The sequence below is a fragment of the Melanerpes formicivorus genome, unplaced genomic scaffold (genome assembly GCF_026170545.1).
Source record: "Melanerpes formicivorus ecotype bairdi unplaced genomic scaffold, bMelFor1.0.p_v2 SCAF_182, whole genome shotgun sequence".
In the NCBI taxonomy this organism is placed as follows: domain Eukaryota; kingdom Metazoa; phylum Chordata; class Aves; order Piciformes; family Picidae; genus Melanerpes; species Melanerpes formicivorus.
In genome coordinates, this window is record NW_027142534.1 from 228331 (window position 1) to 253761 (window position 25431).

Consider the following 25431-nt stretch of genomic DNA (forward strand, 5'->3'; position numbering starts at 1 on the left):
AGAGCAGATGGAGAGTGTGGCAGGAAACATCATTTATCTGTTCCCCAGAGAGCTGGTTTAGAGAGTGGAGGTGCTGAGAGGGGTGCTGAGAGGGGTGTGCAGAGTTCTGTTTGGGAGTCCTGCAGCCTTGGAGTGTGCTGACAGGAGCTTGGGTTTAGACACTGCAAGAGCAAGGGCAGGACAAAGAAGACATGGGCCTGAGCTTGGAGAGAGAGGAGGCAAAAGGCATCAGGGAAAGGGATCCCCAAGACATGCAGAGGACAATACATCAGAGAGGTTGGTCAGCAGGTGCAGGCCTAGCCCCCTTTTATCCCTCCCCTGGGAGCAGCAGAAGCTGTTGGCTGCAGGAGCAACATGTGTCACTGCTGGAGGAGACCACAGCACAGGCACTGCAGGTGTGCTGAGCAGCAGCTTTTTCTCCTGCCCATGGCAGTGGCTGTGCCCCTGGCAGAGTCATTTCCGGCAGCTCTGCTCTCGTGGGGCTCTGCCTGGGACCTGTGGCCTTTGGAGTCTCTCTCACACACGCAGCAGGATGGGTCTCAGCATGCGCCTCGCCTATCTCCTCCTGGCTGCCTTCCTGAGGCACCCACAGGGTAAGCACTGCCTTGCACTGCAAGCATGGTTCCTCTCCTGCCCAGGGCAGCCTCATCCCCTCAGCAGAGCTCTGCAGGAGCTGCTCTGCACTTCTGGGCCAGGCTTGGGAAGCCTCAGCTCACACAGGTGGTTTTGCAGCTGCTTTCTCAAGGTGCTGCTCCTGATGGAACAGGAGAGCTCAGCTGCAGAAGCATCAGCTCCTCTCCTGACCATCTCAGCCCTCTTGCCTTCCTGTCCTCTTGCTGAGTGTCCACCTCTCTCAGTCCCTCTCTGCTGCTCTGTCTGGGCCCAGTGTTTCACTCTGGGCAGAGAAGTGACAGGAGGGAAGAGCTGGGTGAAAGCTCAGCTCTCTCTGGGGTATCTCTGTGGGAGGGAATCGGCATTCTTGAGCTGTGGGAGCCTTCTCCTCTGTCACTTTCCATCTCCACTTCTTCTGCATATCAGAATCTTTCCCTCCACAGTCTCCGATCTTTGCTCTCTTCCAGGCACATTGGGGCAGGTCACTGTCACCCAGCAAGAAGGACAAGTCACAGTGAAGGAAAGAGAAGCCTTCCACACCAAATGCACATACCAGTCACCTGGCTTTAATGCATTGCTCTGGTACCAGCAGAAGAAAGGCCAAGCTCCCCAGCTGCTCTCGTACCAGGCAGCAGCTGGCTCCAAGCCCAGCGGCCGTCTGACCACGCTGCTGAACACCACGGGGAAATACAGCCTGCTGCAGCTGGAGGAAGTGGAGGTCTCTGACAGTGCCTTGTACCTCTGTGCTGTGAGTGACACCCTGGTGCAGGAGCTTGCTTGGCTGTGCAAGAACCCAAGGGAGGCAGGGAATGTGTCTGGGCAAGTCTGAGCTTGTAATCAGGGGCCCTCATTTCTCCCTTGGTAGTGCTGCTTTGCCTGAGCACCCAGGGATCTTCAGGACAAGGTCCTCTCCCAGAAGAGGACAGTGCCTGTGGCTGGAGAGGCAGGAGAAGGTGGTGAAAGAGTCTCAGGTTCCCCTTTTCCACCATGGGTGTTGTGTGAAGTGAGGAATGTATTTGCTACGAGGTATTTGCCCTTGCATTCCAGCTGAGTGCTCAGGGATTGGAGGGGCTCAGTGCTTTTGTGGTTTTGTCTCTTCATAGGATGCTGATTAGGGTGGGTTCCAATACATCCAGCACCAGAGACATGAACTCTTTTGCTGTAGGTTACTTGCAGTTCAGCAGTCAGATGCACCAGTCACAGGCTTTGTTTACCCTTACACCACAGGTACAGATTCTTTAAGCTTGGTGGTGCTAAGAGCTGAGCTGCAGCAGTTGCCTTGCAGCTCTGAGAAAATCCAGTGGTAAAAATCCACTCAGTAGGGACCAAGGGCACAGCTTCCCCAAAGGACAACCCTCCTGGGGAGGGTGAGGAGAAGAAAATCCATCACTGTGTCCCCAGGGCCTTGTGGAATTCTCTTCCCCACCTTGGGTTCCAAAAGGGCCAATATTGATACCTCAGCTTTCTGTCAGTTTTCTGTTGTGCAAAGTGTGGGGGTGGGACTGCAGCCACATCATGAAGTGAGCTCTCTGGTTCCACAGACATTTCTTGATGAGCCTTTCAGATTTGATGCCTTCTGCCAGGAAAATCATCTTCTCCTGGGAAAAAAACCAGCCTCTGCCTGGAAAAGTTTTTTGCAGCAGCGAATAGTAACTTCAGGATGAGTGATTTGTAGTGGTGTGGAAGAGTGAGGTAGAGAGCCTGAGGTATGTCCAGAAATGATGGCTCCTACTGTCCCCTCTTCCCCTGTTTCTTACTGGTGAAGACCCTCGGGAGCCCTGGTCCATAAGCCAAAGGGCACTGGGCTGGAGGTCTAGACCCACTGGAGAGGGGAGACCTGGTCACTGTCAATACACCTACTATTGAGTAGCTGATTGAAAGTTTTCCGGAGGCAGCTTGCCTCCAGCTGATGTATCACAGGCAGCTGGTGCCAAGCAGACCCTCTGCAGTGCTAATGGTTGTGGACCCCACCTCCATGACTCCCCCTAGACAAGGTATCCTGGAGAACTGAAAGGCTTTACATGGTCCAAATTCTAGCCCAATGGAGAGCTGTACCTGATGGGCCACGGGAAAGAGGTGAAGGCACAGGGCAGGGCCAAGAGCCATGACTTGGAGGGAAACTGCCACCTAGTCTGGAGGCACTGATTAGAGCCTGGAAAGAAGCCAAGGGAACCCTGTCCCAGACCCCCCAAGAATCTCCTCCTGTTCTGAGGAGAAGCAGGAACTAAAAGCTCTCTTGGCTCCCCCAGAAAAGGCTTGAATTGACTTAGGGACCCCCAGATCTGGAAACTGCCAGCACCATCCTCTGTAAGCGAGCCTAGGGGCAGCAAATGGTGCTCATGGAAGGAGGCTCACAGAAAGAACTTTTCTAGTAGATCCAGGAGCAGCTTAGACAAAAAGCAGCTATGAGGGACTGATGCTCAAAGGACCTGACCTTAAAAGACCATGTGTGTGGTGTGTTGGGTTCCAGGTGAAGACACCTTGATGGCAGCACTGATTGTACTTGGGGACATACAAACAAACCTTTAGGGATCTGAGAATGCAAAGAACTCAAAAAGGAGGCAGTGGAAATGTGGATCTCCTGCCTTCTCCATTAGCCTACTTCAGGTAGCCCCTCCTCTACCCACCTTTAAAATAGTGAATGTAAAACCCTATCCATTGCCTGTGGTGCCCAGGAGGGGATAGCATCAGTAACTGCAGGGCTAGGGAAGCTGGGGAGAGTTATTCCAATGCCCTCTCCTAGAACTCTCCTTTGTGGCCACTACACAACCAAACTAGAAATGGTAGGAACCATTGGTTGTGGCCTCCTCAGTGTCGGCACCAATCCCCTAAAAGCAGTGGTACCTGACATGGCTGAGCTGGTAACAGCTGCCCAAGAACAGTCTCAGATGACCTTACCCACAAGTGATGTGTTTTCTATGCTCCCCTTCAGGAAGCAGCCAGGAATCATTTGGCTCTGGCATGGCAGGGAGGGCAGTTTCCCTTCACTTGCCTGCCCCAAGGCATCCCCACACTTCTCTATCCTGCCTTGGCCCAGGAGCTTGCCAAAGTCACCCCAGGGAAAGGGGTCCAAGTCTATCAGTGTATAAAGGAGCTGCTTATTGGTGTCTCCTGGGCACCTCCCTAGTGGAAGAGGTCCAGAAAGAATTATTGACCTTGGAAGCAGGAATAACTCACCTGAAGTTGTGAGGTGGGCCCCAGGAGATGCAGTGAAGGTTTTGAAGTTGTGGGTTAGTCACCTACCCAGGGCCAAGTCCATTGGGTCACATAAAGGGAGGCACTTGAGGGCTGGAGCAATACAAGGATGGAACCTGCTAAATGGGTTTCCTACACTCCCAGTGCCCTCAGGCAAAGGAACTGTAGAATGTTCCCTAACAGGCCATTAGAATGAGCCTGAAAGCCCCAGGGCCCAGGATGGGCTCAGCAATTACCCAGTGGCCCCTGGGCAGGCAATGGCTGTCCCCAGCTAATTGCCTTTTGCTGTAAATCCCCTACAATTGTGCCCAGAGGCAGAGAAAAGCAAGAGCCAGCCAGGTCCTGTCACTCTCCTGGGAAACTGCTCCTGCTGGTGTTCCCCACTGTGGGACAAGTGCCTTTCACCTTAGAAGCTGCCTTCATCTCTGTGCCTGGGTGGCCACTGCCACCCATGGGAAGGAGCACAAAGTTAACAGCTGCTGAATCAGCCTTCTGTTGAAAGCAGTTCTCACAGGGCTGAGTCCTCTTTTCTCTTGTCTTGTAGGCAGAGCTCACCACTGAGGAGCCAAGGGCCTGCAATCAAGCTGGAAGCAGATGCTCCTCTCAGGCATTTTGGTAACTGTTGTAGCTATCAGGTTGTTCTCTTTGTAGGCTGTCCATGTTAGTGCCACAGCAATGCTTCAGGTGCCCTTTCTCCTCTCCTTGGGGTCACACAGGATCAAGGAGATGAGACCCCAGATGTCAGCTGACAAATTGCAGAGGGGTTCATGAGACTTTAGGGGCACCAAGATGAAGGGCTGTGTATGACATTTCCTTGGGCTGCTAAAGAGGGATTAAAATCCTTTCTGTGTCCTGTAAAACTGTCTTTCATTGTTAATGTGACCAATGCCACTCTTGACCGTTTCTGCCCATGACAGGGGTTCTCCTCAAAGTCAAGAGATCCTCATTTGGGGGGAGAACACAATTTGGGGATCAAATCACACAGCCTGGAAAAGCCTCCAAACCTTCCTGAAACCACCACCCTGTGGATGAGGACATGCAAAGCTACTTGACCAGATACTACAATCTCTGCTCCTACACCAAAGCAGTTTCCAAGCCTGTGCCTTGGCCTGAAGGCAATGCCACAGCAGGGGGTGAAGGATACCACACAATCTGTCCTGCCTGTCCCTCGGCTCCTGCCTTTGATCCCTTGACAAAACCACATTTCTATGAGACAAATGTTTCCACCCCACGGGAGCCAGTATGGTGCATACAACTCCCCAGTGAGACACAAATATCACCTACCAAGGGGAATAGTGTAATGTGGTCCTGGTCCATTCTGTCACTGGGATGGCCTTGAACTGACCCTGCCTTTGGCCCACTGCTCAGAGGGGTGGAGAGTCCTCTTTGCAGCTCTGCTAGAGTGATTGCTTGTGGTACTGGCCATGGAGATCCCATCGTTCATCGGAAGCATTAGAACTCTCATCAGAGATCCGTGCAGTCATTGGGGTTACCCATCAAAAGGATGGAGATAAACACTGTGATAGGAGCAGCTGCCAGAGTAACACCTCTGAAACCTGTGGCCTTCCCTGTCCTCATTATCCCATAGCTGGAACATCTTCAAAGGCTCATCCCAGCTTCACCCTTCTGAGTTACACTGACAATTGCAGTTGTAAGCAGCAATGGCACAGCTCCTTTGGAATCAGCCTGGGGTGCTCAGAAGGGAAACTTCATTCTTACCTAACTCTGGAATATGACACAGGAGAAAAACGTGGTAGCAGAATTGCTTCTTATGTCCCAATGCAAGATTCCATTTCAGTATCCCTCAGAGACAAACACATCAAGGGGGCACACAACAAACCCAGCAAGCCAGGTGTGGACAGCAGGCAAACTCCAGGTACCCAATTACTACAGCCCTGGGCAATTCATCTCCCTCTCAGGAGATATTCAAACCCCACCTGGATGTGTCCCTGTGTGATCTGCTCCAGGTGACCCTGCCCTGGCAGGGGGATTGACCTGGATGGTCTTTAGAGGTCCCTTCTGTGACTCTGTCCTTTAGATGTCACCTGGGAAATGACACAGTATCAAACAATTCCAGCCCTGGGCAATTCATCTCTTGGATGTTTGAACTCACAGTTGCCCCACGGTACCCTGCAAAGACACCAAGTTGTTCTGCAAAACAGGACTTGGGAACTGCATTTGTGAAGCAGTTGGACTGGCTGTGCCCTTGGGGAACTCACTTTACAAGCCCAGCAAGCACCAAAGATGACTCTGCAGAACAGGCTGACATTAGATATGCTGCTGTTAAAGGAACAGGTGTATATGGGATGTCAAAGCTGCATCAGCACCCACAACACTTCCACCTCCACTCAAGAAGCCCTTGCCAAAATGAAGGCCTTGCCAGCCAGAGAGCTGAGCTGTGCCCAGCCTTGCAAGCAAAAGCCTGGTTTGGCAGAGCGTCCCTGGGTTTCTGGGTTGTGTCCATGATAAAGGCTTTGGGAGTCATGGGGTGGGGAAGGTGGTTAATGAACTTTGGGTTGACATTGTTGGTTGGATTAGAATAAACCTTTATTAGAGTTAGAATAAACCTTTATTAGAATAAACCAAACCAGGTTGGAAGAGACCTTCAAGATCATCGTGTCCAACCCATCAACCAATCCAACCCACCCAAACAGCTAACCCATGGCACCAAGCACCCCATCAAGTCTCCTTCTGAACACCTTCAATGACAGCGACTCCACCACCTCCCCGGGCAACCCATTCCATAGCGCAATCACTCTTTCTGTATAGAACTTCTTCCTAACATCCAACCTGAACCTCCCCTGGCGCAGCCTGAGACTGTGTCCTCTTGTTCTGGTGCTGGCTGCCTGGGAGAAGAGACCATCATCAGCCTGTCTACAACCTCCCTTCAGGTAGTTGTAGAGAGTGATGAGGTCACCCCTGAGTCTCCTCCTCTCCAGGCTAAGCAGCCCCAGCTCCCTCAGGCTCTCCTCATAGGGCTTGTGTTCCGAACCCCTCACCAACTTTGTTGCTCTTCTCTGGACTCGTTCCAGCAAGTCAACCTCCTTCCTAAACTGAGGGGCCCAGAACTGGACACAGGACTCGAGGTGTGGCCTAACCAGTGCAGTGCACAGGGGCAGAATGACCTCCCTGCTCCTGCTGGCCACACTGTTCCTGATGCAGGCCAGGATGCCATTGGCCCTCTTGGCTGCCTGGGCACACTGCAGGCTCATGTTCAGCCTACCATCGACCAGCACCCCCAGGTCCCTCTCTGCCTGGCTGCTCTCCAGCCACTCTGACCCCAGCCTGTAGCACTGCATGGGGTTGTTGTGGCCAATGTGCAGAACCCGGCACTTGGATGTGTTAAATCTCATGCCGTTGGAATCTGCCCATCTGTCCAGCCTGTCGAGGTCCCTCTGCAGAGCCTCTCTACCTTCCAGCAGATCAACTCCTGCCCCCAGCTTGGTGTTGTCAGCAAATTTACTGATGATGGACTCAATGCCCTCATCCAGATCATCAATAAAGATGTTAAAGAGCACAGGGCCCAGCACTGATCCTTGGGGCACACCACAGGTGACTGGCTGCCAGCTGGCTGTGGCACCATTCACCACCACTCTCTGGGCTCGGCCATCCAGCCAGTTCCTAACCCATCGCAGTGTGCTCCTGTGCAAGCCAGGGGCTGACAGCTTGGCCAGCAGTTTGCTATGGGGGACGGTGTCAAAGGCCTTGCTGAGGTCCAGGTAGACTACATCAACAGGCCTCCGCACATCCACCAGGCGGGTCACCTGATCATAGAAGGAGATCAGGTTGGTCAGGCAGGACCTGCCCTTCCTAAATCCATGCTGGCTAGGCCTGATCCCTTGGCCATCCTGTAAGTGTTGTGTTATTGCACTCAGGATGACCTGTTCCATGATCTTGCCTGGCACTGAGGTCAGGCTGACAGGCCTGTAATTCCCTGGCTCATCCAACCGGCCCTTCTTGTGGATGGGCACCACGTTGGCCAGCTTCCAGTCCTCTGGGACCTCGCCAGTGAGCCAGGACGGCTGGAAAATTATTGAGAGTGGATTTCTGGTTTTGGTGAGAGGAACAGCTACAGTTCAATGTAGGATCCATTTCTTTACCATCTGCGGCTGCTCCTCTCCTTTCTCCATTTGTCTGCTGCATAAGGATCACCAGACCAGAAGAAGATGAAGTTGAGACCCAAAACCTGGCACAAAGCTCTCTTTGAGTCCCTGAGTGCAGTCCTGGCCTTGACCTGCAGGCTCTTCCTGAAGCACACTGTTTGTGCCAGGCTGGTGAGCAGCAAGAGGGGACAAGGCCTGTGGAAGTGAGGCCCCTCCTGCAGCTCTGCCCTCTTCTGGCTGAGCACTAAGAGTGGCCATGGCAGCAGGAGCAGTCAGCTGACCCCTGAGACCCCCTGGCCCCCAGATGCATTTTGGGAAACTTCCAAAGCAAGAGAGTTCACATGGCCAGCAAAATCTGCCCAAGGGAAGGACCCCAAGAAACCAGAGACTATAGAAGAGTCAAAGCAAGGCAGGCCAGCGGGGTGCCCCACCCCCCTGGAACTCCAGGCTGGAGGCTGGGCTGCACTGGTGGTGATATCTCTATCTCCTTCTTGTTAGCTCTCTCTTCTCTTTTCCTCCTTTGCTCTAATCATCTCTGATTTCATTGGGCTAACAGCAGGTTGAAGAACACCTGCTGTAGTGCACTGCCATTTGTGTTTGTATTTAAGACAGAGTTCAGTTGGGTTCAAAAGCCACTTGGTGCTGGATTGACCTTGGTTTGTCTGTTGGGGATCTCAGAACCTGGCACAGCTCTGTCTCTAAGCCCAGGCTTTGAGGCAAGGGTTGTGACAGCACTGGTGCCTGAGCCTGGCTGAAGCTCGAATTGCCAAGTGCCCAGGACAGCTGGATACAGGAGAATGGCCTCCAGAAGCACCACTGCTTCCAGGAGAGACAAGCAGATGTTCCTCTGGGGCTCAGGCATCTCCCTCCCAGAGCTCTGCACTCAGCTGAAATCAATGCCAGCCTGTTCCTAAAGGTGGAGCTGCCCTGGTGCTGCCTGCTCCTTAGGAAGTGGCCTCATGGACCCTTCCCTGCCAGTGTGCAGGAGGAAGAGCTTTGAGGACATGATTCATCTGTTGTGCAGTGACAGTCATAGCAAGGGGCAATCAAGGGCCCTTTGGCAGTGCTAATGGCCTCCAGCCAGTGCCAGCAGAGGCTCCTGCCCAGCCAGCCCTTCCCAGCTCTGCACTCTGGGCACCTGGGCAACCACACTCAGGGGCTGCCACAGCAAAGCCCCAGCTGGCTGAAAGCATGGAGAGTTAAATCATGATGTGGGGTTTGGGTGTGGAAATGCCCTGACACAGGGAGCAGGAAGCAGTGGTTTGCATTGCTCCCATTAGAAATTCCAAGTACAATCAGGTACTGGAGAGGGGTGAGGCAGGGAGGGGAATGGTGTTGGCAGCCTTACAGCAGGAATGGTGGCTGCAGGTAGAGCTCCCAGAGCCTGGCAGGCTTTCTCTGGCACCACCCAAGACAGCTTGGTTGCATGGAACAGCCACAAGGATGGGGCAGAGCTGCAGCCAGAAAACATCAGAGTGAGTGCAGCAGCACAGATCTATCTCCTGAAGCAAGGAGCAGCTGCTGGGACTTCTGATGGGGCCTGGGATGAACCCTGAGCAGGAGAGGTGACTCCTCCAGCTCTGTCAGAGAACTCTTTCTGGATGGGGTTTGTGAGCCTTTCCAAGTGCTGGTCCCCACCGCCCTTGGAGCCATTGTGAGTTCCCCCAGGAGTGGCCAGAGGGTGGTGGAAGCATTAGGATCAAGACTGAGCCCAGTGAGATGAGCTGACTGGGGAACTGGGGGCTTTGGCCTCCCTGTGATGCCCAGGAGCACTTACAGTGCAGGGAGGAAGTTCTGCAGGGTAGAAGTGGTGGGAGGGAGGAGCTGAATCACTGTGCTGTGCCTGAGGCTCCTCAAAAAGCCACTTCATTTCTTCTGTAAAGTCCTCCACAAGGCTTGCTTCACTTCTGGGTTCCTGAGGGTGTAAATGAAGGGGTTCAGCACAGGAGTGACAACTCTGTGCAAGGTGATGATGAGTTTGTTCAGGTCCAGGGAGCTGTGGGCTGATGGCTTGACATACAGGAACATGCTGGAGCCAAACTAGATGGTGACAGCACTGAGCTGGGCAGAGCAAGTCGAAAAGGCTTCTTCCGGCCATGGGCTGACTGGATCCTCAGGATGGAAGAGGTGAGGTAGAGGTAGGAGACCAGGGTGAGCCCCCAGGAGGCCACCACAACTAGGATGGAGACAAGGAAGGTTGCCAGCTCCACAGGCCACATGCCACTGCAGGAGAGAGCAAGGCAGGAATCGATATGGCAGAGGGAATGATTGATGAGATGTGGCCCACAGAAGATCAGCCTGGATGTCAGCAAGGCCAGCAGTGAGATGGCCAGAAAGCCTCCCAGCCAGGAGCTGAGTGCCAGCCCAGCAGACAGGACACTGCTGATCAGGGAGCTGGACCTCAGGGGGCTGCAGATGGCCAAGTAGTGGTTGCAAGCTGTGACAGAGAGGAGAAAACACTCAGTGGAGCCTAGGGAGAGAAGAGAGAAGAACTGGAACATGCAAGCACTGAAGGAGATGGTTGGGCTTGTCCCCAGCATGACTCCTATGGCTTTGGGCACAACACCTGTGGTGTCCCAGATCTTATTGTAGCTGCAGGGAGGTACTTCAGAGGCTCAGGGTCACATGGGGGAAGGCCAAAGTTCTCCAACCTCTGACTCAAAGGCCATGAGGAACCTGCAGGGGTAGCTTTGCAGCGGCTCAGGCTGAGCTCTGAAAGAGACAAGAAGTGACAAAAGGAACAGGAGGATGCCTTGAATGGGTCCTGCAGGAGGAGGCAACACTCCTGAAGGAATATTGAGGTGCATGGGGATAGGTGGGAGGGAAGAGGAGATAGGAGAGGAGGGGGAAAGGGAGGCAATGGACAGGAAGAAGGATGAGAGGAGGCATCTGCACCTAGGCAGAGGCTGATCAGTGCAGTTGATAGGCTGAGCCCTGAGACTGATCACCAGAGTGCCCCCCCTGCCTTCTTGTGAAATCCTTTATTAAACATCTTCTGTGTAACTTCCCTGTGTGAGTGCAGTAACTGGAGAGAGTGGAGTGAAAGAGAGAGCTGAGAGCCAGGGACTGGAGAGATTGGAGTGAAAGAGAGAGCTGGGAGCCAGGGACTGGGAAAATAGATAAGAGATAACATTTAGGACCTGGAAATTCAATCTAGGTATTCCAGCACTGGAATGCACCTTGCAGAGATGTTGTATGAACTGCAGCAGTACAGGATAGGAGGTGTTCTGCTGGAGAGCAGCTCTGTGGAGAAGGACCTGGGAGTGCCAGAGACTCAGTGCCAGGGAGTCACAGTGCCAGAGACTCACAGTGCCAGTGTCACAATGCCAGATTGTCACAATGCCAGAGAGTCACAGTGCCTGAGTGTCACCGTGCCAGAGCATAACAGTGCCAGAGAGACACAGTGCCAGAGCATCACAGTGCCAATGTCACAGTGCCAGAGTGTCTGCGTGCCAGAGTCACAGTGCCTTAGTGTAACAGGGGCAGAGAGTCACAGTGCCAGAGAGTCAGTGCCAGAGAGTCACAATTGCAGAGTGCCACAGTGCCAATGTCTCGGTGCCAGAGTGTCACAGTGCCAAAACATCACAGTGCCAGAATGTCAGTGCCAGAGACTCACAGTGCCACAGCATCACAATCCCAGAGATCATAGTCCCACAGAGTCACAGTGCCAGAGCTTCACAGTGCCAGAGAGCCACAGTGCCTGAGTGTCACAATGCCAGTGCCACAGTGACAAAACATCACAGTGCCAGGTTGTCACAGTGCCTGAGAGTCACAGTGCCAGAGCATCACAGTGCCAGACCATCACAGTGTCACAGTGCCACAGTGCCAGAGAATCACAGTGCCAGAGTTTGAGTGCCAGAGCATCACAGTGCCAATGTCACAGTGCCACAGAGCCCCAGTGCCAGAATGTCACAGTGCCAGATTTTCTCCGTGCTAGAGCGTCACAGTGCCAGAGAGTCACAGTGCCAGATTTTCACAGTGCCAATGTCACAGTGCCAGAGTGTCACAGTTTCAGAGCGTGTCCTGGATGGACAAAAAAGGCTCAAAATTACTCTGAATCAGACAATGAGGCAGAAGTTAGTAGATCTGGTGCTTTAGGCTTGCCTGAACATGTCTCAGAGCCAGAATGAGCCAGGTGGGCGTGCTTTTGGCCACGTTTGGAAAGAAGGCTTTCTATAGGCTGCAATACCAGGGTTTTATCCCTAGCTCTGTGTTGCTACTGGCCATTATTGCTTTGGGAAATCTATAAGTATCAGCCCAAAGGGCCAGAGCCTTGTCTTGCAATTGTCCACGCCCTGGAAGGAACCACAAGCTTCGCTTGGAAGCTGAACTGTGTTTCAGCTTCCCCAGACAAGACAGCAAGGACCCCTCACTGTTTCCAGCGTTGTAAAGCCCAGAGGACAGACATACATCTTTGCCGGGCCGAGAGGCGAAACCCAGAGGAGCTGAGTCCCCAGGACAATTTCATTTGACTGGCGAAAGGAGCGAGCGCTGCTACAAAAGGATTCCAGCCGAGAAACCTTCTCTCTACAAAGCTTTCACCTACAAGCTCTTTGGGAACAAATCCTGCGGGAACAAATCCTGCCTCAGTAATAAGCTGCAAACGCCAACAGAAAGTGAAACGGTGCTCCTGCAGCTTCCACGTGGTCGATGCCATTTTGGTTTGTCTAGATCTTAACATGTGCCACGAGGTATCATTATCAGTGAGGAATTACAATAGCTGATTGTTATAAGCACCTATTGAAGGTCTGGTGCCTTAGGGAATTCTAGAGCTGCCCCCCTCCCCTGCCCCGCTGTGGGCAATCGCCGGTGCCAGTGCCGAGGTTGCTTTTCTTTACAGTTTAAAGTGCTGTTTGTTGTCTCTAGATTATTGTAGGTATTGTTTAAACTGTTACTTGTTCCTGCTGGGGAGGTATCTGTTCCACAACCGACCCCCTCGAAACTGCAAATAGGTTTTGATTAGTGTTTTTTGAGGGATTTTTTTGTGTGATTAATAAAATTATGAATTTTTTTAATTAATCACTCCGCTTATTGGACTTTAATTTATCCTTTTACAGACCACAACAGAGAGTCACAGTGCCAGTGTGTCAGAGTGCCAGAGCAGTTGGAGTGCAATTTACCTCTGAGCCTTTGTAGCCACAACTCCAGCAACCAAGTGGATGTCTGCGTGTCTCACCTGGCGCTCTCTGCCATAAGCACCAGCTTGGACCATCCTCACTTGCAGCCATGTCTGCAAGTTCTTATTGTCGGGACCAGTTCAAACAGGCCCCAAGCCCATGGCACAGACTACTTCTTGCTTCATCTGGTCAAAGGCTGCTTGTTGCTCAGGAACCCCACTCAAAATTGGTTTTCTTGCAAGTCCCATCATCAAGAGTGATGGTCTCCAGGAATGTGCAGTCTCCAAAATCCCACTGCTCCCTGGAAAGAGAGAGTGTCCTTATCTGTGGGATTTGCAATGGTGCAGACTTTGTTTATCCCATCCATTGGAATGTGATGGGGACCATCCTGGCAGCGCACTCCCAGGAATTGTATTGGCCTGGCAGGTCCTTTCACCTTCTCTCGCTTAATGGCCAAAGCTGTTTTCAGGAGAAGCCCAGCGCCGTGACAGCCAGTCACAGTGACCGGGAGAGCCCACCGTGCCACCGGGGGACTGGAAGCCCCCGAGGGTAAGATCTGCCCAGTTGCCGGGGAGAAGGGACTTGACCGAGCCCGACCTCGAGCCCGAGCCCGCCTATCGGGAACCGTCGCCCTGCCCTGCCGTGCGAGCCGATGCCGAGGGCCGGTCCCATGGGCTGGAATCAGTGCAGCGACAGGAGTCTGCCGGACCCCAACCTTGCCACAAGCAACAACTACAGAGTATCTCCCACGTGCTTTCCATCCACGAACTCTCAGTTCAAAGTATCCGTGGCTAGCGGAGTAGCCTCTGACGCAGAGCAACATTGGAATAGCGCTGTATAGAGCCGGAAGCAGCCCTCTCCCCGTCGCGTCGCCGTCTAGTGGCCATGCGGCAGAACTGCACCCTTCGTTATATAACTATAGTTCTAATTCTGTAGATAGTTCAATCGAGTTCTAATTACCATACTAAGCCACTTATGGAATGTATTTCACCAACGTGCACTAGAACATGTATATAAATTAGTGATTCATCGGTAATTCATAATTTTGATAATAAAATTGTTTTTATAATTCCTATTTCACATTCATAAATTTAATAACCTCTTCTTCACAATGCTGTCCCACAGCTGCAGATTCAGCTGAGAGGTCAGGTCTAGTTGACAACTTTAATTTGCCTCCATCCATTTCTACAGTTGCTATTCCAGAAGCCCATTTCTATCCCTCAGGATCTTTGACCTGCCCTTCTCTCAGAAAGCCAGTTCCCAGAATGCAAGGTGCATCTGGACCCCTTGCAAGGCTTTGTTTCTTCCACTCATTCCCAGTTACTCTTACTTCAGCTTGCAACAGAGGCAGCTCTTGAGGCCCACCAGTGATTTCTGAAAGGGTTATGGACTCTGCACCTTTACAACTTGATGGTATTAGGTTACACTGAGCACCTGTGTCAGCCAAGGCCCTGTACTTCTGGACCCCTCATGAACACTTTCCAATAGACTCTGTTATGTCCACTCCTCCTCCTGGCAGGAGGTAGGGTGCCTCTAATTCTGAGCATTGCATCTACAGTTGGCACAGGCTTTAGTGTTATTGTCAGAACCATGGCTGAGCAACCTGAACCATTGTGGGAAAGTGAGGCAGAGTCCTTTGTGGTAGTGTTGCCTCTGGGTTTGCCACTCTGCACTTCCTGCACTCTCCTCAGAAGCTCAGAGGTGGGTTGCCCATCCCACTTGTTCATGATCTCACCAGATTACTCATGCAGGGTTATCCAAGGAGACCCACCTGATAGTTGAGGTCTGTTTTGAATTGGCCTAGTTCTAGCTGGCCTCCCAGGAGGATGTCATTTCCCATTGCCCAGACATGGACCCATTCAGAAGAGGAAGGGGTGGTCTCATCCCCCTTCACCAATTTGGACATGGAGGTCTTAAGTTTTTCATTCAGATCTTTTATGCCATCCTTTATCTCCCCACCCAGAGATCAATGAATTGTGTGTTAAACTGTCCTCCATTTGCCTCATTTGATCAGTAAAAGAAGCAACAGTAGGAGGCCTTCCTCCATTGTTGATTGCCACAATTCTGCTTGCCAAACTACCAGCACAGGGAGGAGGAGCAAGCCCAATGAGCTTCTGTGAAAGAGCTGTTCCCACATCAATATCATCAGGGTTGTGTGTGCCATAATTTCCATAAATCATTTCTCTCACAGCAAACTCCTGCAAAGACTTGATGCCCTCTTCACCAGTGGAGCATTTCTGAGGGCTCCATGGTAACTCATGCCTAGATGGATACTGCAGTAGCACAGCCAACAAAAGGCATGTCCACAGGGCTGCCTTACCAATGGGTCTCCCTATGTACTTATCGATTCCACTGTCCCTAGCAAGATATCTCAACTGTTTATGAGATTTCTTGCTGACTTCTAAAGCAGCTGCACCTGTGTGACACCACCCTCCAAATTAACTCATCAACTCATTACTGTTCTCCTCTGACATCATCCTTTCTTATATGCCTATATTGGAGGATAGGGGAGGGGGGAAGAGGGGAGGAAAGGGGAGAGGAGGGCAGGGGAGGGGAGAGGAGAGGAGAGGAGGGCAGGGGAGGGGAGGGGAGAGGAGGGGAGAGGAGGCGAGGCGAGGCGAGGCAAGAGGAGGGGATAGAGGGGGAAACCCTGCAGTGCCTGAGGGGACTGAGTGGCAAAGTGGGTGGGGAGTGCTGACAGCATCATAGGGTTAGACACTCTGCAGGAGTTAGGACAAGACAAACTAAACAAAGGCTTCTTAGTACTGAGAGAGGTGGCAAAAGGCAGCCATGCAGAGGACAATATGTCAGAGAGGTTGGTCACCTCTCCCCATTTCATTCGTCCCCTGGGAGCAGCAGAAGCTGTTGGCTGCAGGAGCCACATGTGTCACTGCTGGAGGAGACCACAGCACAGGCACTGCAGGTGTGCTGAGCAGCAGCTTTTTCTCCTGCCCATGGCAGTGGCTGTGCCCCTGGCAGAGTCATTTCCGGCAGCTCTGCTCTCGTGAGGCTCTGCCTGGGACCTGTGGCCTTTGGAGTCTCTCTCACACACGCAGCAGGATGGGTCTCAGCATGCGCCTCGCCTCTCTCCTCCTGGCTGCCTTCCTGAGGCACCCACAGGGTAAGCACTGCCTTGCACTGCAAGCATGGTTGCTCTCCTGCCCAGGGCAGCCTCATCCCCTCAGCAGAGCTCTGCAGGAGCTGCTCTGCACTTCTGGGCCAGGCTTGGGAAGCCTCAGCTCACATAGGTGGTTTTGCAGCTGCTTTCTCAAGGTGCTGCTCCTGATGGAACAGGAGAGCTCAGATGCAGAAGCAGCAGCTCCTCTCCTGACCATCTCAGCCCTCTTGCCTTCCTGTCCTCTTGCTGAGTGTCCACCTCTCTCAGTCCCTCTCTGCTGCTCTGTCTGGGCCCAGTGTTTCACTCTGGGCAGCAGAAGTGACAGGAGGGAAGAGCTGGGTGAAAGCTCAGCTCTCTCTGGGGTATCTCTGTGGGAGGGAATTGGCATTCTTATGCTGAGGGAACCTTCTCCTCTGTCACTTTCCATCTCCACTTGTTGTGCATATCAGAATCTTTCCCTCCACAGTATCTGACCTTTGTTCTCTTCCAGGCACCATGGGGCAGGTCACTGTCACCCAACAAGAAGGACAAGTCACAGTGAAGGCAAGAGAGACCTTCCACACCATCTGCTCATACCAGTCACCTAACTTTAATGGCTTTTTCTGGTACCAGCAGAAGAGAGGCCAAGCTCCCCAGCTGCTCTCGTACCACGCAGCAGCTGGCTCCAAGCCCAGCGGCCGTCTGACCACGCTGCTGAACACCACGGGGAAATACAGCCTGCTGCAGCTGGAGGAAGTGGAGGTCTCTGACAGTGCCTTGTACCTCTGTGCTGTGAGAGACACCCTGGTGCAGGAGCTTGCTTGGCTGTGCAAGAAGCTGTGTGAGGGGCAGGAGAGCCCTGGTGTGTGGCCTGGCTAACTCCTCTCAACATCAACCTGTGAGAGACCTCATTGATTTAGAGAAGGACAAGAAACTCAGTCAGGTTCTCATATTATGCTTTTATTACATCACTGAACGCAGGGGGATCCTTCCCAAAGCTTCTGTGTCTCCAGAGGGTTCAGTGCAGGCTTCTATGCAAAAGGTTCTCTACCTCAAATGCCAGAGGAGTGCTGGTGTTGCACAGAAAGTCCAGGTGCTTCCTATCAATACCAAGGTTATCTCTCTAAGAAGAGCAGAAGTATCTTACAGAAAGTCCTGGTTCCTCCTCTCTATGCAAAGCTTCTCTATCCAATCCTGCCCTCCTTAAAGGCCATCCACTCCCCTCCTGCATTCCAGCTAACAATGACAAGGGGAGTTGCTTATCAACTGTTTGGGTGTAGAGGGTGTGTGGGAGTCCTGCCCTTGCTGTCCTTGTCCTTGGGTGATGGCCATGGCCTCCATTGCAAGTCCAGGTGGAGAGATGATGAGCAGAAGCTCTTGGGCTGCCTCCTTCTTCCAGCACACAGCTACTGAAAGCATGAGAAAATCTCTTCCAGGTTTGATCCCCACTGCCTGTGCAGGAGCCAGGGATGTCTTCCTCAGCTGCAAGGGACAGTGCCTGAAAGGGCCTCACTGCTGTGCTCCCTACTCTCTCCTTCCTCTGGCAATGATGAATTGGCCACTTGTGTCCCCACCTCATCCCCCAGCCCCCAAGCCAATGCCTTTCTTACACAGCAACCTGAGGCAATGACACCAAAAAAGGAGCCAGGTGGAGGCAGAGGCTGGGCTGTGGAAAACTTGCATGGCTCTGGAGTGGCCATTTGTGAAGGTGCTGCTGATGAAGAGGAAAGATCCCAGCTCATGGCATGGGCTGGGTGCTTGTTTCCCCAGTGCTGCCTTTTCATTTCCTGCCTCATGCCCTGGAGGAGGCAGCTTCTGAGTGCTGGGACTCAGAGACCCCAGGATGGCCATGGCAGGAATGTGTCAGTGCCAGCAGAGGCCTCAGCTCAAGTGCTGGATGGGTGCAGTGCATGAAGTGATCTTCACCTGGGCCACACAGTGAGGTTTCCTGTGGTTGTGTTGCCAGGAAGGGGCCCTGCACTCCTTGTCAGGTCACCCAAGGCTTCCCTGGCTCAGGATGTGCCAGGTCTTTCTTCTTCCCTCTCTCCTTCCCTTTCTTCTTCCTTCTCTTCCTCACTCCCAACCTGCTCCACTGCTCACTTGTGGTCAGCTTGCCAGCAGCTGGTCTCTGCTGCTGCCATTCACTCTTTTCTTCCTAGCACTGGCCAGATGCATTTTCCACTCCGTGGGGACTTCCCCAGCCTGCCACAGCTTTTGGAATACAATGGAGAGATTCAGTGACCTCATCCCCAGTTCCCTCAGCACCTGGGGGTGTATCCTGTAGGGTCCCACGGACCTGTACACTCTCAAGTCCTTAAGGGGATCTTTACTCACAATGAGCAGATCCTTCTTCCAGCCCCTGCCATTATCTTCTGTGACTCTGGCAGTGTGGCTGGAGCCCTTGCCAGTGGAGACTGCAGTAAAGAATTTGTTGAGGACCTCAACCTTCTCCATGTCACTTGTCACCAGTTCTGCCCTTTCCTTTCTGAGGGGGCCCTCACCTGCCTTAGTCTTCCTTTTGCCACGAATGTACCTGAAGAAACTTTTGTTGTTCCCCTTGCTCTCCCTGGCTAGATTTAATCCTAACTGAGCTTGAGCTCTTCTAACCAGGTCTCTTGCTGCTCAGGCAGCTTCCTTAGATGCCCCCATCCCAGCTGTATTTCATTCCACTCCGTGTCCTTGTCCTGTCTCGACACTGTCCAGACAGGAAAGGACCACACAGAGGCCAGGCTTGAATGCAGCAGAACTTTAATCAGTCAAAAGGAAAAACCAAAGTCACTGCAAGTGGAGGACAGCACTGCAGGAGTGCCCCAAAACACACCAGAGTCTGTGGCCCTTGGCCACGGTCCAGTTCCTGCACAATATCTGCATCCATCCTAGAGGAAGAGCAGAGAGATGGCTCCCAGCAGGATGGATTTCTTGGGCACCTTTTTGCCAAGGGGCAGCAAAGCAAAGAAGGAAAGGGAAAGGCAAAGCCCAGCAGCTGTGCTGCAAAGACATGCAGGGAGTCCATCCTTGGGCCAGCAGCATCTTGTGAGCTCCTGGAGCTGTGTCCCTGGGGCTTCCCCAGCAGCTCTCTCAGCACAGCTACCTTCTGCCATAGGAGCAGCTGGAAATGCCAGAGAGGTGACAGCAGCCAGAGTTGATGGGCACTCCCTCACAGCTGAGGATGCTGCCAAGAGCAGCGGAGCTGGAGGAGCCCACAAGGCTGTTCTGCAGGAAGGAGCTGAGGATGGGGCCGGGCAGGGTCAGCAGCACAGCAGGAGGCTCAATGGCCACAGTGGAGCTCTGGCACTGCCTGACACAGGGCTCATTGCAGCTGTTGGCCAGCGGGGTTGGGCCACAGGACCGGCAGGGCAGGCACTGGCTGGAGCAGGACATGGCTGGAGGCTGGAGGTGCAGCTGGCAGAGAGGGCAGGGAGCAAGCAGAGAAGGCAGCTGGGTGAGGAGCAGCCTGGTGACACTCTCACAAAGCAGCCAAGGCCAAGACTCAGTGGGCAGCTGGAAACTGTGCAGCAGCCACAGGGCCTTCGTCACCCTGGCCAGAACAGCCTGGCCCAGGGAGGCTCTCTCTCACTTCAGACACCACAAGCTGCCTCAGCCACCTCCCAGCCTCTCCCTAAGCACACCTCCTCCTGCTTCCCTCTCTCCTCACAAGAAGACTCAACCATCAGCAGAGAACAGAGGCAGTAGCAGTTGAGAGCTGGTCTGATGGGAGATCTCCTTTTGGAAGAGGAGCAGAAGGGGCTCCAGACTCACCTGCTTGCCAAGGAGAAGGAAGCAGGAGGAGTGGATGAGAGAGCAGGAGCTGGGCTGCCTTTTGCACCTGCCCCTCATTGCTGCAGGAGCAGAGGCAGCTTGGCAGAGGTAACAATCTTTGCACAAGCTCATCTTGAATGCAAAGCATCACAGCTAAGGACATGGCTGTGCTTTCATCTCCTGCACTGCTGCCTTTTCATCTCCAGGTCTGTGCCAGGCCCATGCCCCAGTGAAGGCTTCTCCTGAGCCCTGGGTGGAAAGGCTCCAGGATTTCCAGGGCAGGAATGCAGGAGTGCAGGCAGAAGACTGATCTCAGGTGCTGGAGGGGTCCGGATCAGAGCAGTGATGTCAGCCTGGCTCTCTCTGTTGGGACTGTTTGAAGTGCTGTTGTGTGTCCTCAGCTCACTTCTTAAAGGTCTGTGCCTTGTCCTGCTCAGGTCTGACCCCACCCTGTGTAACACTGCCCAGTCTCAAGGGTCTTCAGCAGAGTCCATGGCTCATGGTGCTGCTGTGTGGAGGGTGCAGATCAGACAAACGATGTCAGCCTGGGTCGCTCTGTTGGGGCTGTTTGAAGTGCTGTTGTCAGGCAGAACCTCCAGCAGTCCTCAGGTGGACTCCATGGGCTCCTGAGCACGAGGTCCTGGCATGTCCCTGTCTTTCACTGCCTCCTCAGCTCACACCAGTGACCAATTGTCACCAGACCAGGCCTGTGCCTTCTCCTGATCACATTTGGCTCCATCCTGCCTGAAACTGGACAGCCTCAGAGGCCTTCTGCAGAGTCCATGGCTCAAGGTGCTCCTCCCTTTGTTCTCTTGTGTGTACTTGGAAGCAGACAGCTTTGTGTGGGTGCAGGTGAGGGCACAGAGCTGTGGAGAATCCACAGGGGTGTGCATGAGCCTGTGTGTGAGCGTCCCTGTGTGTCCCCCAGCACGAGGACATGTGCTGCTCATGGCAGGGACACTCTGCATTGCTCACTCCATGAGCACCACAGAGCAACAGAAGGAGCCTGGCTGCAGCTGAATGGTGATGCCCCCAGCCTGCTGCAGATGTGTGCAGGGAAGAGGCACCACAGTGCAGCTCCTGTCCCCTGAGGCCTTTTCCATGGCCCTCCAAAGCTCATGCTCCTCTGCTCACAACTCCAGCACCAGCAAGGATGGTTCCACCCCACTTTAGATCCCTAGTCTAAATCAAGGGGACCCTGCCCCTCTGGCCCTTTTGAGACCACAGCTGGAGGACTGCAGCCAGCCTGGGGCTCCCTGCTCCACGAAGGCTCTTGACATAATGAAGCAAGGCCAAGAGAGGCTGCCAGGGCAATTAGGGCTCTGACAAATGGGACACGTGAGGAGAGGCTGAGAGCAGAGGAGAAGAGATGGCTGAAGGGAGACCTTCTGCCTTTCTACAACTGCTTGTTCAGAGGGGACAGAGAAGATGCACCTGGCCCCTGGAAGTGCCCAGGGGGTTGAAGCTGGGGAGATCTGATTGTGAAATAGGCCTCTGAAAGCCATCCATCAGCTAACTCTGCCAGGGCCACTCCTGCCCCATGGGGCACCCTCCCCTGCTGTAACTTGAGGCCATTTCCTCTTGTCCTGTCAGTTGTGATTTGTCAGGAGGGACCAAGCCCTAACTGGTTCCAGCCTCCTTTCAGGGAGTTGTTGAGAGCCAGAAGAGCTTCCCTCAGCTTCCTTTTCTCTGGACTAAACATGCCCAGCTCCCTCAGCTGCTCCTCATGAGACTTATTCTCCAGAGCTTTCAGCAGCATTCTCGGGACATGCTCCAGCACCTTGATGTCTCTCTGAGACTCCCCACAGTACTCCAGGTGGTGCTTGGTACAAAGTCATCCCATGCAGTCAGGAGTTCCAGCTCCACACAGGCTGGAGAAAGGGGTGGCAAGGTCAAGGCACCTTCCAGCACTGCCCACACTGCCCCAGTGCTGAGAAGCTGAAGAAGGGAAAGAAACTCCTGTGGGGACAGGGAGCATGTCCGAGGCTGCAGTGGGGGCTCTCTCCCCACCAGAGGCAGCTGACTGAAGCTCCTGGCTCTGGCTGGCCCCTGGAGGCAGGAACTGTTCCCCATGGGCACTCCCCTCACACTGGGGTTGTGTTGTGCTGGTTGTGCTTTCCAGGAGGAGCAAAAAGCCATTCAACAGCCTCCAGGCTCCTCTTGCCTGACAGCACAGGACCACAGCTCACAGGATGTTAGGGGTTGGATGACCTCCAGAGATCTTCAAGTCCAAACCCCTGCCAGAGCAGGACCATAGAATGCAGCACAGGTCACACAGGAACCCTTCCAGACAGGGCTTCTCCTCCAGAGGAGACTCCACAACCTCTCTGGGCAGCCTGCTCCAGTGTCTGGGACCCTTACAGTCAAGAAGTTCTTCCACAGGTTGAGGTGGAACTTCCTGTGCTGAACTTTCCATCTCTTGCCCCCTTGAGCAGAGGCTGTCCCTGCCCCTTCCTTCCTGACCCCCAGCCCTCAGGTATTGATAGGCATTGATCAGATCCCCTCTCAGTGCTCTCCTCTACTAAGGATGGAAAAAGTCTTCCCAGCCCTGCCTCTGGGGACCAGCAACAGCTTCAACTTGGGGCAAGACACCTGGACAACATTCCCAGTCCCACTCCTTCAGCTGTCCTCCTGCTTCTCACATCTCTCCTCAGGGGCTGCACTCACTACTTGTTGGTCAGGGAGCATCACTGACCCTGAGTCCCTGTGAGTTCCTTGTGCAGCACAACACCTCTGGTGGTCTTCAGTTCTGGAAGGTGGATTTCTGGGATGCAGTTTGTCCCTCTGTAGCTCTTCTTCTGCTCAGTCTGCTTGGGCAAGCAAAGAGCTGGCCCTGCAGAGGGGAAGCTGTGGGGAAAGGTGACAAAAGCAGCCCTGCTGCCAGGCCAACATGTCCATGAGTAGGTCATGGCATCAGGTGCTTGCAGTGAGGCCTTGTGAGGTGACAAAGGAAGCTCAGAGACTGATCCCTGAAGAAAAAGGTCTCTGTGGGCTACTGGTAGGTGATTCTCATCTGGATGGGGAAGGAAGCTGTGGTTTGCTTCCCTGCTGGAGGTGGGATTCAGCTCTGCCCTCATCCTCAGCTGTACTCAAACTTCTCTGAGGGAGGATCCAGGATGCTGCATGACATGGAGGAGATCTGGGAGGGCAAAGAATGCATCAGTTGGAATATGGGGCCACAGAGCAGCTGCTTCCAGAATGACATTTCACATGACCTGAGTACTTTTCACACCACCTCCCACCTGGAACTGCTTGCTCTGGTGGCCAGGCTCTCCCTTGTGCTTCATGTCTGTAGCTCCTCAGGCCCCCTGAAGGGGATAGCAATGGCTTAGTGCAGCTGCAGGTGCTGCAGGGAGACACTTCAGTGGCTGAGCTCAACATGAGGCTTTCCCCCAGAGCTGGGACTCAGGAGACCCAGTTCTGTGTGGGGTCAGGAGCCTTTCAGTGCCTTGAGGAGCTTGCTCAGCTGAGGAGCTGCAGCAGAGGGCACTGTCAGGCTATGTGCAAGGGGAGAGCAGCTGGTTCACCAAGGCTGCCAGATCAAAGCCCTTTTCCTTTCAGGGGGAGAAAGTCAGGTTGAGCTCTGTAGGTGTGAGAGCTGGGAGCCAGGGAGTGGAGAGATTGGAGTGCAAGGGAGAGCTGGGAGCCAAGGGACTGGGCAAGTAAGAAACAAATTGCAGATATTTCATTCCTGGGTGCCAGCAGCTGGATGGAGCAGGCTGTGTGCTGCAAGGTCAAAGTGCAAGTGCCTGGAGAAGAAGAAACAATTCAGGCGCTGATATTACCACCCCATGGTGATGCCTGAGGGATCTGAGAGTGTGGGATGGCTGTGAGAGCTGTGGGGAATTGGAGGCCTCTGTTGGCCTGGCAACATCAGGCTGGGCTGACCAGAGAAAAGGAGGAGACCCAGGTGCTGGGTGAGAGGGCCCAGGCTGCAGGCAGGGTCAGAGTTTGGTCTGAGGCCTGTGGTGGTGTCTGAGAGCTGCAGGAATGTGGCTGTGCTTGGGAGTGTAGAGGCTGAGGGGCTGTTGTCCCTGGGAGCTGTGTGTCACAGGCATGCTGCACTCACTCAGCAGCAGAACCTCTCTGGGTGAGGACGAGACTGGAACAGCTCTGCCCTGGTGCCAGGCTGAGAGCTGGGATGGTTTACCTGGCAGAAGAGAAGCTGAGCAAATAGCTGAGGGCAGCTGTGAAGAAGGCAGAGGCAGGCTGTGCTCCATGGCACCCAGGGAGCAGCCAAGAGGCTCTGGGCACAAAGGCAATCAGCCAAGATTCCTTCTGAGCATCAGGAAACACTTTGTGAGGGTGAGGGAGCACTGGCACAGGAGGCACAGAGACACTGTGGAGTCTGCGTCCCTGGAGGCATTGCAAAGCTCTCTGGAGCTTGTCCAGGACAGATTGTGAGGGGAGGCAGAGGCATGAAGGAAGGAGAGACTGGCAGGGCTGTGTCACTGGGGTCAGCAAGGGTGGTGGCCTGTGGAGGCCTCTGGCTCCACTTCTGCTCTGGCTACCAATGCAGAAGTCAATCTTCCTGCAGGTGTGGAGAGAGCCCCCAGGGCCCCTCACTCTTCAGAATGCCCTTGGCTGAGGGAGCCAGAGGGGCTGCTGCTGGAGGAGGGAGGGCCCCAGAAGTGGCTTCTCAGGCAGAGGAAGAAGAGATCTTTTCCCTTGCCCACTGCTTCCTTGGCTTCCCCAGCAGAGTCATTTGCGGCAGCTCTGCTGTCTGGCGGCTGGGAGGTGCTTTGCTGACTCTCCCTGCACAGGCAGCTTGGTCTCCACATGCTCCTCACCTACCTCATCCTCACTGCCTTGCTGGGGCAGTGGCTGGGTAAGTCCTGGCTCTTCCTCACTGCCTCTTTCTTCTTCTGCCCAGGAACCTCTGAGCAGCCTCAGCAGGTGCCTGTGGGGAAATTCTCTTCAGTTCCAGGAAAACGCTGGGAAAAGTCAGCTCACTCCTGGGGTTCTGCACTCCTTGGCTCAAGATTCTCCTCTTGCAGAGAGGAGAGGAGGGGAGCGGAGAGATCCCTCAGACACCTTCTCCTTCTTGCCTCTCCCCTTCCATCCATCTCTCTCTGCATCTCTCCTCTGGTCACCCTTCTGTCACTAGAGTGGATCTCAGCTGTCTCTAGGCTCCCATTTCCAACACCAAGGATCAGATCCTGTCCAAGCTGCTAGAGGGAATTTAAAGCCCTCCTCCCAATGACATGGGGTCAGTGCCTCCTGGCTGGCACCTACCTGCCATGGCCTTCAGGTATGTCCTGGCTGGGAACACAGTCAGGGTTCCCACTCTCTCCCCTTGGAGAGGCAGAGGAAGGGCAAGCAGGATGACTTTCTTGCAGCAGCTCCAATGCAACCTGCTGGAGGGGTGCAGGTGCCAGCAGACAAAGTTGAGGCATGAGAGGCTGTTCCCTGGTGCTCACCATCTGCAAGATTTGGGCACTTCCATAAAGGACAGGAAGCCTTCTTCACCAGGGATTTGTAGCACTGCTGACCTTTGCTTTCTTCCAGGCACCATGGGGCAGGTCACTGTCACCCAGCAGGAAGGACA

At 53.8% G+C, this 25431-nt stretch overlaps 1 pseudogene and 2 gene segments (V, D, J or C); 2 read left to right on the plus strand and 1 right to left on the minus strand.

Annotated features, from left to right (window-relative positions):
• The first annotated feature begins 544 nt into the window (after positions 1-544).
• LOC137457543 (T cell receptor alpha variable 1-2-like) lies at positions 545-1441 on the plus strand. The segment is given in 2 exon segments: positions 545-593; positions 1080-1441. Coding segments are annotated over 2 exon segments (411 nt in total).
• Positions 1442-9776: 8335 nt separating this feature from the next.
• Positions 9777-13122, minus strand: LOC137457544 (olfactory receptor 6F1-like; annotated as a pseudogene).
• Positions 13123-16099: 2977 nt separating this feature from the next.
• On the plus strand, positions 16100-17003 carry LOC137457545 (T cell receptor alpha variable 1-2-like). The segment is given in 2 exon segments: positions 16100-16148; positions 16636-17003. Coding segments are annotated over 2 exon segments (417 nt in total).
• Positions 17004-25431: the final 8428 nt, after the last annotated feature.